The 19,638-nt window shown below is 40.3% G+C and overlaps 1 protein-coding gene across 1 annotated transcript; it reads right to left on the bottom strand.

The window, feature by feature from the left end:
• Positions 1 to 1,777: 1,777 nt before the first annotated feature.
• mst1rb (macrophage stimulating 1 receptor b) lies at positions 1,778 to 19,311 on the bottom strand. Its single transcript, XM_080460629.1, has 21 exons — positions 19,179 to 19,311; positions 15,338 to 16,647; positions 10,125 to 10,301; positions 9,920 to 10,042; positions 8,354 to 8,524; positions 8,092 to 8,252; positions 7,837 to 7,972; positions 7,587 to 7,723; positions 7,090 to 7,269; positions 6,622 to 6,721; positions 6,268 to 6,483; positions 6,024 to 6,170; positions 5,277 to 5,430; positions 5,027 to 5,116; positions 4,717 to 4,932; positions 4,505 to 4,585; positions 4,132 to 4,313; positions 3,905 to 4,014; positions 3,583 to 3,748; positions 3,277 to 3,413; positions 1,778 to 2,721 (listed from the first exon to the last, which is right to left on the bottom strand). The coding sequence occupies exons 2-21, from the start codon at positions 16,541 to 16,543 to the stop codon at positions 2,490 to 2,492; spliced, it is 4,122 nt and encodes a 1,373-aa protein (XP_080316755.1). The 5' UTR covers positions 16,544 to 16,647; positions 19,179 to 19,311; the 3' UTR covers positions 1,778 to 2,489.
• Positions 19,312 to 19,638: the final 327 nt, after the last annotated feature.

Raw genomic sequence — 19,638 nt, 5'->3', positions numbered from 1 at the left:
AGCATCGAGCAGGTTAGACCACTTTTAACTAAATACTGACCTCTAGTGGGGAGCTTCAATAAAGTAAACTGGGATTTAAAGAAATCCATAAGATAAACTCTCACTGTGTGATGCAAATCAAACAGCTGAATTTTCATATATATGCAAATTCCACAGCATAAAACCAAACTTATAAACAAATAAATATTTAATTAGACTCTACCCCGAAAGCATTTTGCCAGAAATACAAAGCAACATGGTGATGTCAGATTTCTTATGAGATACAACACTGTCAAGCAGAGGAGCAACACACAGATGAATGACAAATTAAAGGAAAATAATCAGAATGCTTGACTGTGGTCAAGAGGACACAGGCCGCTAGTAACATGTGGATGTTAGATGTGCATTAAAACAATAGTTTTGTTGGAAACGGTTCACTCATTCGCCGCCTCCTACTGCTTGTATAGAAAGTGGTCTATAATTGACAACATGGTAAGCGCCTCCTCATAGTACTTACTTAGTACATACTCTTTTCAACCTTTACTTTTTTTTCGCAGGAGCATATTTGACATTATTGCCGTCAGCTGCCATTTAGTCTTTTTTGGGGGTTTTTACAGATGCAGTGCATGATGATATATCGTGTGATACTGAGGCTATCTAACAACCAATAATGTCATATTGGCCATTAACAAAATGACTCTGGCCTTTTTCAATGTAATAAAGCCAGTAAGGTAATAACTTGTCCATAGTGTGATAGAATAGTTGAGCCAGTATCATAATAAAAATAATCTAATAAAATATTAATGAAGGTGTAGCATTAAAAAATCCTTAGAAAAAGTAAAAAGTGCAGCCAGTATTGTTATGATACATAAAAAGGGCTGTATTTCTTCAAATTAAAAGTGTTTGTTTTGTACTATGCAGCATTCTCTTTTGATCATGGTTAAATAAAAATATATTACTATTTTATTACTTTACTGCCAAGTTACTACATTATTGGCTTGATCACATTCAGAAGGACCAACAATATTACATTACTGGAAGGTATTACGTTAGTAGCCGTCATTATATTAGTGTCGTTACAGGTTATGACTCCTTTGTACCTTTTCATCATAGAGTCGTAATCCACTGAGAAATTGAGGGCTCCCTTAAAAGAGCTTCATGTCGGGATATGTAGTTGAATTGATGATTTTGCTAAATGAATTTCAGTATCTGCCTTTGCAACACAAAATGAGGGAATAGTTTTCCATCCAGCTTCAGAGAATTGTAGAATTAATGTAGATTATGGGATTAATTTTAAGGTCTCCCATCATCTTAATCAGATGCTTTGTGTTTTTTTCTTTAATCTGTTACAAGTAAAGTTATTAAAAAAAAAAAAAAAAAGAAGAAGAAGCTTAAGCTTAAGTGTTTCTCGTCTTCACTACATGGAACAGTTGATTTCTCTCCAGCATTATCTACATTAGAAACTGTTTTACATGAAAAAAACAACAATAATTCTTAAAAGCTGTCAGAAGAAATCAGTTGAAACATAACAGATATTTGGTTCTTTTTACAGTCCTAGTCAGTGCTTTACTTTAAATACTTCAGTGTTTTAAACACATAGCCAGTTTGAGCCAACTGTAACAACTGCCAGCTACTTTATCTGCAACATCATATATCAAAAGAACATCATGTTAATTCGTGTCTAAAACTTGTGCTTGAGAAGATGTTTTTTGGAAGGATAGTTAAAAAGCTACAGTCAAGTGGATTCATCTTAATAAGGACTGCCACAGTGGAAGTATACACAACTAAAGTCCAGGTTGAAATTAAATTCAGTTATTTAATATGGTGGCGACAAAATGTGTTTTATTTCTAAACCTCCAATCTGAGGCTCCACAAAGTTAAATAGATTATCTGAATGCAGTTCAAAGCCTTTATGTCTCAGTTTTCCGTGACTAAAACTTGTTTTCTTCTCAGCCTCAGGTTTTTAATAATTCAAAAAAGTAATTATTCTACACAACCAGGAAATTTCTATAAGATTATGCTGATATTCCATTGTTGTCAGTTTTTAATACAGATGCTGAAAACACCCATCAGCATTTTAAGAAGAGGGAAAACAGTGGAAATTATTCAACATACTTGTTTTTCTAAAACAAATCATACTTTTTGAATTTCAATGGGTCTGAAAAGACTTACAATAATACAACTTTCTACAGGAATACGTCTTTGACATTCAACCACTTTTTGTATACTTTAGAATATTTGTTTCAAATTGATTCATTTAAGCAAATACATAAAATTCAGGTTGTCATTTTAAACCTCTGTTTTCTTTGTTTCAAAGAACTTGCATTTTCTCCCGTCCGTAGTTTAACCGCCTTGGCTTTGCCAGCTTAAAAGGTGTCATGATACTTTTCATGCCCTGAAACAAGCCCCAGCATCTCAGTTTTAGATCCTTTGAGGTAAAGAAGTTCTGGTTGCAACCTGGCAGAGGCTTTTGAACCAGTTTGAAAAACCGAGATGGGACAAGCAGTGGATCAGGAAGACACAGAACCCGAGTCTTCGACATCTGTTGAGTCATACTCATCAGCGGACTCTGTGAGGGCGGGGTACGGCTGTGGCTGGTCCAGGTTGACATAGGTGATGTTCAGGCTGATATAGTGTTCTCCCTCCAGGCCCGAAAGGATGGTGGAAACCGCTGACATCAGCGTAGCAAAGCTGGGCCGAAGCTCTGGGTCGGGGTCCCAGCACTGCAGCATGATGCTATACCTGGAAAAGACGTGATCATAGTGAGACAGTCAGTACCAGCTGTACCCTGCCTTCATCAATCCTCACATAGAATGAGCTCCAATGCCCCGCAACCGTAAGTGCCTTTTTTAACCTATAGTTCCTGAGCAAATCTCTTCTAGTGAGTGCCGATCACCAATGAAATGTATGACAAAGCCTCAGTGGACATGGTGTATGAATGGATGATTCATTTTCCACAACTCCATCAGTTGGTGGAAACACCTTGACCAGCAAGAGATTTGTCATTAAAACGGCACAGTGTGCAATTACTCAACTGATTTTGTGACCTTGTGTCAACATGACTCACTCTTCCCTTAAGTGTTGTGCAAGCATACACATTTACTTGATAACAGTATTGCCTAACTTTGAATACCGAGAAGTTGACAATTCACAGACTTGATAATCCTGAATGACAGCGAACATCCTGTTATTTGTACACTTTGCCGACTGCTGCCTGGTCGATGTAAATCTGTACAGGTATGGCTAAATGCTGTGCAGTCACACTAGTGCAACTGACAATAGCATCATGATACTTACAGAGGGTCAGGGCAATACTGTGGCTGGGGAAGCCTCCTGCCCTTTAGTAGGTAATGTGTTATGTCATATGGGTCCACCTCTGGGTACGGGCTCGCTCCTCTGGTCAGCATCTCCCACATCAGAACACCAAAAGACCACTGCAAGAGAGGCAGCCATCATGCAGGCACAAGTAGCAGCACACATGTTGGGAACCTCGCTGTCACTCAATCGGTAATTTAACATCAAAAGACACTAACAGATATCAGCAATGTGAGGAACAGGCCTAACACTTCAATTACTCATAGTATCACAAAACTTCATAATCACCACGTCGGACTTGGAGGTAAATTTCTGTGTTTGCAAGCTCTCAATAGCCATCCACTTGACTGGCAATTTTGCCTTCTTGTGGTCCTGAACACTGTAATACTCCTTATCAAAAACATCTCTGGCCATCCCGAAGTCCGCCACCTTCACCGTATATGACTCGTCCAGCCTAAAGACAGGAAAATGAAGAAAGTGTCTCTGAGAAATGCACAGTAAACATCTTTCCAAACTGAACACAAAAGAAAATCAACTATAATGGCATTGAACCTATTGAACTAATTGAGTTACTGATGTGTCACATTAAGAAGATGTTTTTGTGACTCACATGCAGTTACGTGCAGCGAGATCTCGGTGTACAAATTTCTTCTGAGCTAAATACTCCATCCCCTTGGCAACCTGCAGGCCAAAGCCGATCAGATCTTTTACAGTGGGGTTCTGAAAACATATGACAAGAAGACTCCATTGAAACAAACTGAAATATTCAGTAGTTTGACAGACTGTTGGACACAGATCAGACAGATCCTTCTCATTGTTTCAGTGCACATGTCGCACCCGCTTCTCGCAGCGTATAAAGTGCCGCAGGTCCCCGTGTTTCATGTATGGCAGCACCACGAGAGGGAGCCCTTCCTGGGGCAGCAGGATGCCCAGCAGAGACAGAACATTGCTGTGGTGGAAACCCTTCATTATGATGCCTTCCTTCAGAAACTGTTCAACCTCGTCGACATCTGTTATTCCTGATGACACACACACACAGAAATGCTTAAAATATGTCAAACCAACAACTTCAAAGTGCCGGTATATCTATAGGCCCCCAGAGAACATAAATACTGCTACAATTTGTCCCACAGCAGAAGAAGCAAAGTGGCTTTGTGGTGCTTTCTTAAGCCTTATGCATAGAAAACTGAAGAAAAAGACATTACTCAACTATTCAAAGACTTGACAGCACAGTGGATTTCTCTGTGGCTGGGGTCTGTGAAGTAACCGTGATAGACAGTTCCAAAATGGCCTGCAGCAAAAACAAAAATGACAGATATGCCCAATGACAAAGGACTCACGCTGTTGCTCTAAAAATACAATAAAGCTGAGACTTTAAAGAAAAAGTTTTTTGATTTGGATTCTGACAGACAAGTTTCTTACCCTTCCCTATGATCCGATGGTGCTGCACGATCAGCATCTCTGCAGGAATGAGAACATCCTTCACTTCTTCCAGCAGCTCCGGCCTGAAACTGGAGATTGAGACCTTCTCTGCGGGCATGAGAGGGGTGAGGGTCGGATCTATGCTGCCTGCAGCATAGGCCAGGCTGGGGAAGACCACGGGACCCACCAGGGGGGTGGGAGGACTCCGAGAGACGACTGGTGAAAATCAAACAAGAGAGTGTTATTGAGACGAGTTCTAAGAAAATATAAAGCTTTTGTAGTCTAAATGCCTTCTGTTCTGGATAATCACCTCTTCTGTAGTCACCAACAGGTGAAAGCTCCACATTGTTTGATCCAGCATGACTAGCACTGTGGGCCAAACGCATCTCTACCATGGAGGCTGGAAAAAACACCTGATATAATCATGGACTCCCAACAGCAGAACACATGTACAACCCATGTGCAAAACTTAAGATGCTCTAGTTAAAAGACTTGAGCAATGTATCTGCTAGTTGTGCTAACAGGTCAGAGCAAGGTCCACGCAAGAGAGAGGAGCTCACCTTTCTTCTTCTTCCTCAGGTGCTTCATGACAACAAAGGCCAGCACCGCTCCGGCTACGAGAGCTGCAAGAATCCCCAGAACTATCCCCACCATGTAGTGGCTACTGACCCTCACCACCGTGCCAACATTGTGAACCTGCCCATTGATGGAGATCTGAAGGGAAAGGGGAGAGTGAAAGCATCAATTTTGCAAAATTGTCCATGTAATGTAAACATCCTTCACATGAGCAAGCTCACCTTTTTTAATTCTTCATCTCCTTACTCCCAAATCAGTTTGACTCCGTATGGATGTTTTTAATCTACTAGATTCTGTGTTTAGGATACAGACTCTATAATCCAAAGTCTATCTTTTAAATTGAATGACTAATTTAATGTTATCCAGTGATCCTCAGACAAACAGCATGTGTGCTCAGCAAGCACCAGTGTGATTTTAATAGAATTTCAGTTCAGGTTGATTTGTTTACCCATCATCATAGAGTGCAGGTAATAAATAGAAGAAAAAAAAACATGTTGACCCTGGGTATTCTTTTTATTACGTGTGTTCTAATAATGAACAGAGCTTCATGTTTGTGATACATGATTTGATAGACTAGCTGTGTAAGTCTGTTTGGATTTCTAAATGGTTAACTGCCTGTTAATAATATCCACCCTACTTTACAGATGTTAATTAAAGTTTTCACCTCTTGACAGCAGCTTTATGGACACTAACTAATGGCTAGTCAGTGTCATGCTACTGACAATGCTTACCTTCACTGGTAATCCCTCACTGGGGAAAGTCATATTTTTGGGGATTCTGCAGGTTATCTCGTTATCCAGGACCTTAGCATCACAATCGACACCGGCCACCGTCATAACAATGGTCATGCAGGAGCTCACCAGGTTCAGCTTCTGATGCTGCAGAAACAGGCATCAGAACAAGAGACAGGACTTTACAGCACAATTAATGCACGTCAAACTTCAGAATTCAAATAAAAATGACTTCCTGACTTACATGCAGCGACACTTCATCAAATCCTGGGTACAAACTTAGCACATGTCCTTCGGTTTCAAAGGGTATCGGTTTGCCATACGGGTGGTAGGAAAACTCTTTTTTCCACAGACCCAGCGCTCCATCCATGTCGAAGGACAGCTCTCCTTCCTCAGTCTCATCTTTGTGGAACACGGGAGTGATGCACTCCATCTTTGTTGCTGACTTACCTATGCACTCCTGTGGCAGAATAGTTTATTTAAAGCTTAAGTGTTCACTACAAACAGTAAAATATCATCATCCTGCAGGAAATCATAAACTGTATTGTGCAATGTTCATTTGTATGTATTTACTATGGTATTTCTATAAATACCTTACCCCTGTTACAGGTTTCAGGTGGCTTTCATTTGGCTTGAAATGGATGACGGTACGATAGACAGAATCCAGGTTCTCTCCTTCGATCACAATCTTTGAACCCCTACATGTCGAAGACACACATAGAATTAAAAAAAGAAAATCTTTTCACAACTGAGTCAGTCCATGTGTTTGTCAAAACATTGTGATTTTTATTCAGGAAAATACAAAATGCATTTATACATTGCATTGCATTTGTCATCTAAACCACATTTTTAAGTGGAAAAACTTACAATCATATTTTGAAAACCTTAACAGTTTACTGCGTTTGAAAAACATTTGCACTGATCATGAATGTTGTAAATGCTTCATTGAGCAGTTGAGGTTGTTTAAAAACTAAAAACAATTTGTCTGTTTTTAATTCACGCTTTAGACAAAGCAAAAACATTATTGGACCTGAGGCTGTAGCAGTCGGTTGTTTCTGTGACCTACCTGTCAAAGCTACAGTCGGGCACGACGGCTGTAATCGTAGGGTTTTCCTTGTAGTAAAACACCTTTGTAGTGAGGACGGGGGACTTGTCAATAAAAACACTCAGAGGAACATCCCTCACCTCTGAGATGGGCTTGGACAGACAGATGATGGATGAAACATTGTTTTTTGGCTTTGTGACTCTGCAGAGTGACACAAAAGTGTAAGGACAAAAGAAGAGAATTGAAATGCTTTGTGCTTTAATGTGTATGCGTTCAATAAGATATCATCCACAGCACATCATAGCTCAGAGCTGACTCAGTCTTTAACCTCAAAGCTCGTCGCTCCAAAACTGTAATTATTCCACAAACAAGACTGAACAAGCATGTTTAATAGTTCAATAAAAACGTCATGAGCAACTTCTTATCTCCTCAGACAGAGAGCAGCTGCAGGAATCTGCGAGAGAACACTTAACTGAGATTAGTGTGATGCAAGCAAATTTTAAAAAGGGATTCAGGACCTTTGTATAGGACATTCTACGCCATTGAGATTGACCCTCCTGGTTTTCCCAGCATCCAGGTGAGGCCCAGTCACTGTGATGAGCGTTCCTCCAACCCGAGGCCCGTAGTTTGGACGGATTTTTGTGATATTGGGAATCTGGACACACAGTGAACGTCAGTGTTTTGGTAAAACAAGCAAACATGGAAAGTTTAGATCTTTTTTTTCTTCTTTAATAAAATAAAGACTGGTGTAGTGAGCATGAAGATTACCACAAACGTGAACCCTGGCATTTCTGCCTTCCCGTCAATAGAATAGCGTCCCTCCACCTTGCCCTCATGCACCTCCACTGTAATGTTGACTGGTTTGGACAGCTCAGTGGCACCAGAGCGAATCTTACACACTAAGCTGAAGACAGCAGGAGAAGACACTTGTCTGCAGTAGATTTGGTTTCATTCCTGCTACAGCAATTCAGTCTTATAAAATGATTCTATAGATTTGATATTTCTTTCTGAATGGAAACTCACTGCGTGTTGTTGCTTTTAACTGGAAGCACAGTGCAGGCGGTGTGTCCCAGTCGGACCTGGTGAGTCCTGGAGGTGATAGCAGGCCTTAGAGGGGACTGGAACTCCCAACCACACACTGTCAGCTCAGTTTGACCATCAGGCGGAGCGGTCCGGGGAAAGAACTGTGTCAAAAGAGGCAGAATACATAGTACAACTTCGAATTAGTTTTTTTTTAAGCCGCACAGGGAAATATCTGTGTCTTGGATTACAGACCAAACCTCACCCCGGTGATCCCAGGCGGGCAGGACTCGTTTCTCCAGCGACTGTGGCACTCGCTCTCCCACGAACACACTCCGGAGCACCAGCCACAGCCCATGAACTTCGGGGCTGTCAGGCACATGGCACAAGTCATGAAGTGTTGGCAGCCCGGGCCCCTCTGGGGTACCTGAATCATCTGAAAGGTCGTAATAGAGATTTACAACATTAAACGTTTTGCATAAGGTAACCGGTATCCAGGAGTTTAATCTGCAGTTTGTCATTTCAAACCTGAAAAGAATTTATTGCAGCTTTGACATGTCTAAGGTAATTGGATCCCCTGTATCTTGTTGCATGTATTCAGAAAGAGGGGAAAATAGCTAATTTCACAGTAAATAAATGTTATTTGTCAAAATGAATTTTCTATAAACACAAGAATGGAAATGCAACACATCCATGCATGCATGCATCCATAAATCATATGGACAAAACCTTAATTAAGTGTTTAATAACTGATGCAGGCTGTAATCTGACACTGAGCCTCATTCAGCAGCTGACCTTTTAGCACATCACCTGAACAGCTCTCAGTACTGAGGTGGAGATTATATAAAGATATCATGTTAAACTGTTTAGATCATTGTGATGAACCTAGTAACGGCCACAAGCACCCCAAGATAGCCCCGCAAGAGTTTCAAAATTGTCACGAACAGCCTTGAACTTTATGGATTAGAAAATTTCAGAGAACTTCAAAGATTAAGTGTCTTTATCATATACTTGTATAAAACAAAACTAGGGTACTATGATAATACAAAACTAGAGGAGAAAACTATCTGTACTGTATAAGTTTACCCTCATACTCAAGGTCATTAGATATTGAATAACAGCATTACAACAAGTTATCAAATACTGAAATTTAACTGGCTGATAATTTTAGTTTTGTGATAGAGGGCTTAGGATCACTTTATTTCTAAATATCTGTGACATGTTCTGCATTTTATTGTTTAAGTAAAAGCTTAATTAAAACTGCCTTTATATAAAGAATAATCTACCTCTAACAGAGCAAACAAAGTCAAATGCATCTAAACAATATGATATAGTTTCATCCAATACCATGTCTTAATATTCTAATCCACAACAATGTCATATTAGCCAGACATCCATAAAAGATTCTGTTAAGCTGAATTTTTGGGAGAAAAAAAGCATAACCATAAACATGGGAAGGGTATAAATGTGTCCCTTTCCAATGTGTCAGACCAGCTGTCCCAAATGAGCTCAAAATCAATGCTTTTTTTTTCTGATTTGTTGTCAGCCTTCAATACTAATCTCAGTCTAAACTACAGTATCAAATCAAGCTTAATGATTTTATTTTGCCATGAAACTCATTCTTAGGGTTTCATATCAAAGAATGCACTTTTCAGGAAACACCCATCCAGGTCTGCTGGGCCTCAAAACAATGCAGACAATCAGCCATAGAACTTCTTTCATTGAAATACATTGTGATCTGTGTGTTTCTACAAAGTCGAAAGACAGTTTGAAAGGGGTTAGGGTTACCCTAGCCCCTTTAAATTCTCCTGTAAAGAAATTGCCACCATACCTTGTCTCCAACCACAAAGAGGAGATACTCTGAGGAGTACACAGCAGCAATGGAGGAGACCCTCTGGTCCTCTACCAAAGAGTAGTTGGCAAAGATGATCGGGCTGGATCTCGTCAATACAAGCTGCCAACACAGACACTCCATTAGAATTGGATCATTTATAGACGTCAAACACTGAAGAACAAGTCAAGTATGCATCTTCTACCTGCAGCAGGCGTCCTGTCGAGGTGCCGATGTGGGCAACAGTTTTATTCTCTATGGTCGTGACCAGCAGAGAGGTGAGCAGGACGTTTGTCATCTGCCTGTTGAAGAGGTCGACTCTGTAGTAAGGCTTGGATACCATGGTGGGATGGTCCCTGCATGTTGCATTGTTCTCCATGCTCTAGTGAGAAGACCACAGAAACAACGTGCAAACAGAGGAGGAAGAAAGTGAGGCAGAAGATCCAGCCTGATGCCACTATAGTAGTGAATTCAGATATGACTACCACTTCTTGGTTTACTTATGTCGCAATTAACCACTTTATGAGTGGACTTATATTCAGGATGCCTGGATTTAGTTTCATATCAACAATTAAAAATGATCAAAAACTGTCAAATAACTTAATAACAGTTTCTGCCTCCTTTGTCCAAGATGAGTTCAACTTTGAGTACCTGGCAGATATTGATGTCCTGAAAAACATTTTATATCAAGTGTGACTCTTCTTGAAAACACTGTTTAGACTAAATATCTGGTTTCCTCTGCAGTCAAAAAGGATTATTTAAACACACAACAAACAAACAAACAAATAAACAGTGGAGCTTAAGTCACATTTTTGGTAAACTACTTGTTTCCAGGGTCAAGAACAATCCTACATTATGACAGCAGGAACCACTCTATCTTCATAAAATCTGAGCAAACAACATCCATCTGTCACTAAATGTGATGAAGCCTGAAAGCTTTTAAATTGAAGTTCAGCTTCTCAAATAGGCAGTGAAAAACTGAATAAACCACATTCATTATATATTATAACCTTATTTTGCCGTTTACTGCTACAAGATCAAACACCCTTTATGTTGTTCTACTCTTTGCAGTAACTAGTCTGAATAAAAGTGTTAAATTGTTATGACTTGACAGCAGCTCAGGGCTTTCATACAAGCCCCGGAGGGTAGAGGAAAATAAAAGAAAAACAATATTTGATCTCTTGAAAATTCAGACAGTGAGACAAGCCTAACCTTTCTCCTCTGAGGGAAGGCTGTGCTGTTCGCCAAGGTGATCATGAGAAACAGAGTACCTGGTACAACAGGACCACATAAAGTGTCTCTGTAGTGATAATATGATTATTTTGTTATTTAAGAGGCTGTGATAAACGAGCAAGGGCCGAGTTACTGACAGCAGGACAGCTGCACTGTTCAGAGAGATGCAGATCAGGGACAATCACAGCTTCAAAGCTTTAAAGTAAACATATATATTACTCCGTTGACCTCAACGAAGTAAACATCTATACTACTTTGTTGAGGTCAAGACAAATCCATTGAAGAAATCAAGCTACATTAAGTGGTTTTCTAAATATATAAATTAAGTTTACACCCAAACAAAAAGTTGTGCGCATCTATGTAAGTGTACCCTAAGACAAATACTGTATGTGAACTGGTTGAAATGAATGGTTTCAGAGACAGTACATCTTTATTAGAAAGATTACAAACACAAAGCAAATAAATGCATATGAATAAAAAGGCAATATAATGATTATGAGCTAAAAATTAGCGTGAGCGTAAACACGTATGTGAAACGTTTATTTGATGCTATACCAAGCCAGGGGAAATATTACAAGACTTGTTTCATCCGTTAAGGCAGTGCGATGTGGTAAGAAGGTGAGCATTGTGGATTTTGTGATGTACTGAGGGAGGTTTTCTTTGGCAGAGAACAGTGTTTTGATCTGCAGAGAAATGGAAGCAGGATTTCAGAATGTTGGAGCGTCTCTGTGGCAGGTTACACAGCATTCAGACCGCCAGACAAAAGCCATTCAGCAGAAGACGCCCCGAGAGAAAAGTTCATCAATCCAAGTGAAGAAGGTTCCTCCCAGAGACAGAAGCCTCCAAACCAGTTTGTGCTGCACCAACCAGTGCTGATTGTAGTGCTTGAAAGCTTTGTAAGAAGTTTGTTTGTTCCTGAGTAAACTATGAAGCGTAACTGCACCTGAAAGGAAACAGCAACTGAGTCCTGGGAAAGTAAAACCTTCCCAAACTCACTGCATTGACTTCAAGTAAATATGGCATCAAAATTTTACCACAGTTCCCCTTTTCCCAACCTCTCCCTCAAAAAGTCAACAGGAAGCAAGTCCAAACTAAAAGGAGGACCTAATGGGAACTATGCACAAAATCTGGAAATACATAGCTAATTCCCCAGGAGGATTAACAAAAAACAACAAAGGCCGTCATATTCTAAGACATTTTAAAATATACATCTAAATGCCAGACGCGATGCCTGTAAATTCTATAAACAAACATATCGAGACAGTATGAAGCAAAGTGGGTTTTCTATTAAGTTAATTTCTTTATCATAATGTATTTTATTTAACTATTTGGCCTGAAAATATAACAAAAAAATAAGTGCTCACTCCTCTCCCTTCAACTTGGCGTCTGTTTAGTCGCACTGGTTGTTTGTGAATAATAATGCCTGGTGAGACTGTGTCGAGAGTACATTGCCTAAAAAGCCATTTAGATCCGTTAACAGTTTTCTCTCAGTATAACAGTTAGAAAAACCTTCCCATAAACAAGACATGACACACAGTGATGATCCACTTTATGGACAAGGAGACGCTTATATCTGCCGGCTGAATATGAGCCTGGAGCCTGGAGGCATGAAGTTTGTTTAGCGTAAATGCATGAAGTTAAAAAATAAACAAAACATGGAAGGAGAAAAAAACCTTAAGCCTAATTATTAACACGGTACATAAGTCTTTTTTTTGGTGTCGAGTGGCAATCTCAAAGCCACAAGCAAAATCCTAGATGTTGGCACATAACCCAAACGTTTCTGATTTTATAAGTAAACATCTGTATACATCATGTGCTTGAGTCAGTGACAGAAGCTCACTTATTTTACTCAAAAACAGAGACACACCAGCTGTTTTACATACACATTTTTCCAAGAGGTATTACTTTTTCATGAACAAGCAAATATATATTTAATCATGACGATAACTTAAAATTTCTATGAACTAACACCTTGAGATGTTGGTTTTAGTGGAGTGTAAACAGAAGGGGTACTCTGTACAGATTTTGATATGTGTCCTCACTCCTGCAGAGACAATGGTTGACTCAGAGGATACAGTCGATAGTGAAGATGCCATTCAAAAGCAGTCAATATTACATGTTTCATGTAACCTCTTGGCAATATACAGGTGGAGACTTGCACTACATACTAGTACCTTCTTGTTTTAATGCTGATGATTGGTTTTTCGGGAGCGGTAAAGATGGGGTTGCTCCTTGTTTCTGTTGGTAGGATTATTTCCCCTGAGTTTAATAAGACCTGCAGCAGGGTTTCTACTGGGGTCAGTGTACAGTGACACATTTGACAATGATGAGTCCATTAGTTCTTTATCACTAAGACGAGGACAGGAGGGGTCATGATCTAACAGCAAATGATGGAGTGTACCTTTGTACACTAACGGCCGCCGTGTTGACATACGGTCACAGCTGTCACAGCTTTTCCGATACACAGCGAACTGTTTTTTGTCCTGAGCTGAAGCTACCGCTTTTAAACATGCTGCAATATTTGAAAGCAAGCGTCTTATGCTTACTTTTTTTTTTTTTACCATTCTTTTAACTGATTTATAATTATTCATTTATTTTACTTTTCATTTTTACTCATGGATTGAACTATTTATCTGACCCTCTCCTTTTTACTGATATTTTATTATTACCATTTTTTTTTCATCACAATGTCTAATTTTTATATTTTAAATTACTTTGTAATTGTTTTTCTTTGTTCTAATATTCCTCTTTTTCATTCCTATTGATGTGTGCATGGTAAAGGGAAGTTAGTACTGTGATGGTGCTCTGGAACTGTGATTTATTCAATATATTACGGCTGAGACACACCTATGATTGAGTAAGAAAAGATGTACAATTCCTTTGACCATCTACTAATAAAATTGCAGAGACATTCTCAGCAGTGGACTAGCAGCCTCTCCAAGCTGTGCCCTGCCTTTGTCCATACTGAGCTGCGATCTGGTACAGCACCTCGTCACGATGGATGGACTTTCAGACCCCAACATGAAATAGAACTCTGGTTTATAGACCCTTTCGTTGAAGGTTTAAATGATTTCAGCAAGGTTTGTGGCCACCATATTGCATCGGAATCAAACTCTGACATCCACACAACATGAAATTGAAAACATAATGCTTTCACACATGTTTTGTTGATGGTTGGTAAAAAGGACTGTCGTCCATATGTGTTCGCTTGATTCAAGAAAAACTGCAAGGTCATTTGCTCCGGTCACTTCCAGAGCCATTGCATACAATTCATATCAATGAAAACTTTCAGTAGCCCCCTGTGTGCCCTGTGAATCAAAGCAGTTATTATGGAAGAATCCACTGTCGTGAGCATAGAAGAAGTCAATTTAATTAATGTTCCTCCTAATGGTTCCTTCACTTTTGTCTGACAAAATAAACAACAGAGAATTTGATAAAGAAAAATAGTGAGTCACGTGATGACACCAAACAGCAACTATGATGAAATCCAATTTCATTTTTTCACTGTGATATTACATTAGTTGGGTTTGGTTCTACCTTCTCCACTGAAATAATGTTGCTAGCAGCAGTTTGAAGTACTGTTGAAGGATTAATGTGATAACATTTCATAGTTTCCTAAACAACCAAGAACATAATCCCTAATGCCAGCACATTTCCCATAGGAAGTCATATAACTAACTGTTTATTGTACTGAACCAAGTGTAACACTCCGGCTCACATCCAAAGAAACAACCTGTGATCTGATTTCCTTCAGCCAGCACAAGGGTTCAGTAGCCTGTCTTGTTTTATCATCTTCTCAGTGTTCATAGACACATGAGAAAGAAAAACATGCCACACATAAATTAAAGCTCCACACACTGGGTAAGATTTTTACCAAACAGCCTGCACACTGAGTCAGCTAATAGTTATCCACATGAATGGATACAGGAAAAGGAATTTGCTGTTTTCTATTTTCAGTGAGTTCTAAATCTTAAAGCCAGTGGTGCGTTGAAGAGTCCTTATATCATCTAAACTTCGCATACAGGTACTTCTTTCTGCTTTTCCCCTGCTCTCTACTGCTTCACTGAAGATACCTTTGTTCTTTGTGTGCTTAAATCTGACTTTAGGAAAAATAACTGACACATTTCCAGCTAAATGAAACACGTTGAGTTGAATTGTTCTGCGGTAGTGAACTGATACGCTCACCTCATGTGGACAGCTCTCACACTGCTGGAAATGGCAGAGGCCTCTGGAGAGCTGTTCTGGTCCGGCCGTGCAGCAATCATCCACCCCATCAACAATGGCTTTGTTGACATTGTCCATGGGGAAGGCGCACAGGGCGGAGTCATTCTCCGTGACTCCATTGTCATCAGTAACAGCGAACACTCCATAAAGGATGTCATCCTCCTCCTCTGCCCCCAACTCCTCCGCCAGCTCCCTGCCTGCCTTGCCAAAGTGAGCTGCCTGGACCACATTATACACAACGTCCTTATACGGCTCACTGGCTACGTTCCTCCTCCTGCGTTTTGGTTCAAAGCGACACTCCAGAATCAATTCGCGATATCTCTTCATTTCCCACTCATTACGAGGGAGACGTCCCAGGCGAGTCTGGAACGGTGACGAGTCCTGATCAGGGCTCTCTCTCTGGACTGAAAGGAAGTAGACGTACTCCTGAGTGAAAAAGCTGTAGACATAATCAATATGGTAGGTCCGCCGCAGGCTGGGAAGGACAGTCAGGCCGCGCACGTCATTGTAGAAACCATCCTCGGTCGCCAGCGGTCGGCGAACTGATATAGACTTCCTACCATAACGCTGAGTCACACTGTCGTTGACAGAGGTAGCAACAAAAAAGTAGACGGTCTGACCTTCCTCCACCATGGTGACCTTGGTACCAAGAGGGCTGGCCACACAGTCAGGACAGTAAGCAGCAGAGTTTGATTCCTTTCTGAACAAACACTTTGAAAGAGAAGGAGGCTCTCCATTTGAGTTCAGTTGGTGGAAATAGCACACGCCATACTGAGAACTTCCACAGGAATATAAATACATAAAGAGTGTATCCAACAACAGAACTTGATTGTTAGTGTCCTCTAAAAAGTTGGGATCCTTGTCAATGTCGCACAAATCACATATGTGGCACTCTGGGCTTCCCACTGGCCCCGTGTGGAGCTCCCACACCTTCTCAAGGCTTCTGTTGACGGCTTCGATCACATTTTGAGACGCCACATACACTTCCTGGTAATACGAGTTGTTGATTATGTTCTGAATGGGGCCTCGAGCTTGGAAGAAAGGCATGGTGTACGTCACAGAGAAGTTCACTGGACTTGGGGTCTTTGAGGGACAGGTGGCCAGGGCAACTGCCAGAAGAGTCTGGAGCCAGACACATGTCCCCCACTGTGTGGTCCAAAGGACCATCTCCACTCTGGGTCGCAGGAGGTGGGGCCACAGCACAGATGGTGTGGGGTTACCTCCAGATCTGGTGTGGTGACAAAAACATTGTCCGATCCAGCCACAGACACCTGTATGATGAACACAGAGCTGAGTGAGTTATTTTGAAATGATTGCCTGAAACCAACGCTATGACACAAAATGACATTTTGGCAAAGACATGTATTTGCTCCTCAGCGTTAGTTAAAACATCACACTTCTCCTTTCGGTAAAATGTTTCATTCAGCTTGAGGGTACCTTAGTAACGTCTGCAAACAAAAGAATACAAATACATTGCTTTGTATTGTGTTAGCAAAAAAAAAAAAAAAAAAAACTCATGAAAAATCTGTAGAGCAAAAGTGAATATGTCCCTTTGGTGCTAAGAAAATGCTCCATATAGAGTTCTCTGTAAAGTCGTCCATATTATAGATCACAAAGTAGACAAACATACTTGTGAATTCGAAGTGTTTTTCACTGCATTGGGTATAATGCTTGGAATCATGCTCTTTTATATGTTTTCTCATCTCATTCTGGCCATTTCAAACCAATGTAATCCACAAATACCAAGACATCCATTTTGTAAGTTTGATTCATAACCATCAAATACATGTTACATTCTTTTCTACGGGGGAATCAGTATGGCTTGATGGACTTCTCATCCCTATTGTTTGCTCCATAATTGCTGCTAAGACTACTTTACTGTCAAAAGCATCATTCACAATGTGTCTCAAGTGTAAATTCTATTGAGACATCTTGATTACATCCTGGTCTTGATCTGGATCACCAACAACAGTGTCTCAATACAGTTTGAGGAGGAAAGAAAAACATGTCATCCTTAAGTTTAAAATAAAAATGTATTCATGTGAGTCAGTGTAGTAGACATGGACAAAGCCATTTTCATCGGTACTTTCCACACAAGTCATTCAAATCTGCCTGGTCATGTTTATTCTGGTGAAATCAAAGCAGCAATCTGAAAATGAGTCATGCATTTTTATGCAAGAGAGCTGATGGTTGCAAGCAGGGTTAATGGCCATTCCCTATCTTAAAGCTACCAAATTCAGCCAATTAAACAATTCCATGGGTCAACTTCATTAATGTCTGCACAGTGAGCAAAACAACAGCACGGAGTTTCAAACGCGGAGCCTCATCTCTTTCGCTGGGCTGATCATTAACCAGACACATCACAGCACGGCTGTGTTGAAGACGCCTGGTCCCCTTACTTTGCATTCATGTCACAACCACTACGTGCCTTTCAGGGGGAAAGACGTGCATGGGTCATAAGACAAGGTGTACTATTCAAACTCCCAGGTGGAGCAGGAACTGCTTACACGCAGGAATGTCTTGATCATTTCACTCAAACGTAGGGAAGCTTGATTATGGCAAATTTCGTTCACAGAAACTGTTTTTTTTCATCTGGTCACGTGGAAAGGTTTGAAGTCAAGTCTGATGCTTTCGCATCAATAATTCTTGGAATCCCACTGACGTTTTGTTACATTTTAACATTCGCAACCACATGTGGAACTGAGGTTAATGTTCGGGGACATGGGTGTACATAGTAATGGCACTGATTTACTTTCTTCATGTTCATGGTTAATAAAGCAAATGGTTGAAGTTGAGTTTCCGCTCATTGCTACAAGCCAGTATCCAGGCTTCTGCTAAAAGATGCATCAGTACAGTCCAGCTGGACTGATTTATACCAAACTAAAGTACAATTTCACTAGATCAATGAGACTTTGGTTGCAGTAAATGAGAGGAGGTGGAAGAAGAAGTAAATCCTCTTTGACATTAATTGGTGAACATATGTCCAGGACTTGCACACACAATTTGCTTTGCAATCAATGATCAACATATATTGTACGCTGGGGACACATTGTTTCAGCAGTGGCAGGAAACACATTCCAGCTATGATGGAGTCACCTGAACGCATCTGTGTTGAACATTATATCAACACTGACTTTACTTTGAGAGCGCTTCATCCTGCTGTCTGAATTCATTATTCTAGGTGGTTAAAGATTGACCCAAAAATGCCAAAGCATCTTTAATTTATTTTATTTTTTTCAAATTTAGGTCTTCTAATTAATTTTGCACAGAAGCGGCACTGTGGCCAACATGTGTGTTTTTCACTCTTGCTCATTTTTATCTTTGGCCTGTACGTTTCTTATCTCCATATTTATGCATCGCTTTCATATTCAGGCTGTCCGCTTGAACTTTGGTGGGAGGATGCCAGTGCACATTGGCTCTCATCCACAAGAAATGTCATCTGATTTCAGCAGCAGCAAGAAACCTGAAAGGTTTGCTGGGGAAACACCTCACCCTGAGAGTTCATACAAACTATTATAGTAAGTCAGTGTTGTGCTGCAGCACACAACATTAATCACACACGTGTAAACCTCATCGAGGACGATATGTAAAAGGTAACGCCAAGATATTCTGAGATCATCCCACACAGCAATGATCACACCTTGTAGTTTTCACTCAGCATTCAAAGAAAGAAACAAAAAAACAAAACTGAAAGCAAGTTTCTTTACTTACTAGTGGCTGTGGCCCATCGGTAAACTGATATGCTGACTACTTCTTTTTTTTATTTTGTTCTGTGTTTTATTAAGTGTACGTGAAAGCTTACCTGCACAGGTTTAGGCTTCCCAGGGGAAATTACAAACGCCGCCTGTCTTCCTCGTCCAGTTAAGAATGGATTAGCGCAGAAAGTAGGGGATGTTTCCTCCTGTAAACTTGGGAGAAAGTTGGTTATAGTTGGGGGGAAAAAAACAAAAAAAAACAAAGAACAAAACCCAGCTTGTATTCGTTGTTGGTTTGGGACTGAATCTAAAGTTGCTCTCTCTATCTCTCTCCCTCAGTGAGTCGCTCCTGTGTGGGAGGGAGCCTCCCTGCCGTCATCCTGCTGCTCGCTCCTCCCTCAGTGCGCCACAGACGCTCCAACAACCATCACTTGTGTTTCCGCGCGACTTTGTGTAAACCAATGTTTTTTTAGGTAACTATTACTTTCATCAGTATTTGTTTCAAGCATATATTTTTAATCATTAGTCAGTAAACACTATACCCTGTACGCTATTAAAAGTAACTCT

The sequence above is a fragment of the Lipophrys pholis genome (genome assembly GCF_963383615.2).
Source record: "Lipophrys pholis genome assembly, chromosome: 4".
Classification (NCBI taxonomy): Eukaryota; Metazoa; Chordata; class Actinopteri; order Blenniiformes; family Blenniidae; genus Lipophrys; species Lipophrys pholis.
This window is presented reverse-complemented; position numbering and strand designations above follow the sequence as displayed.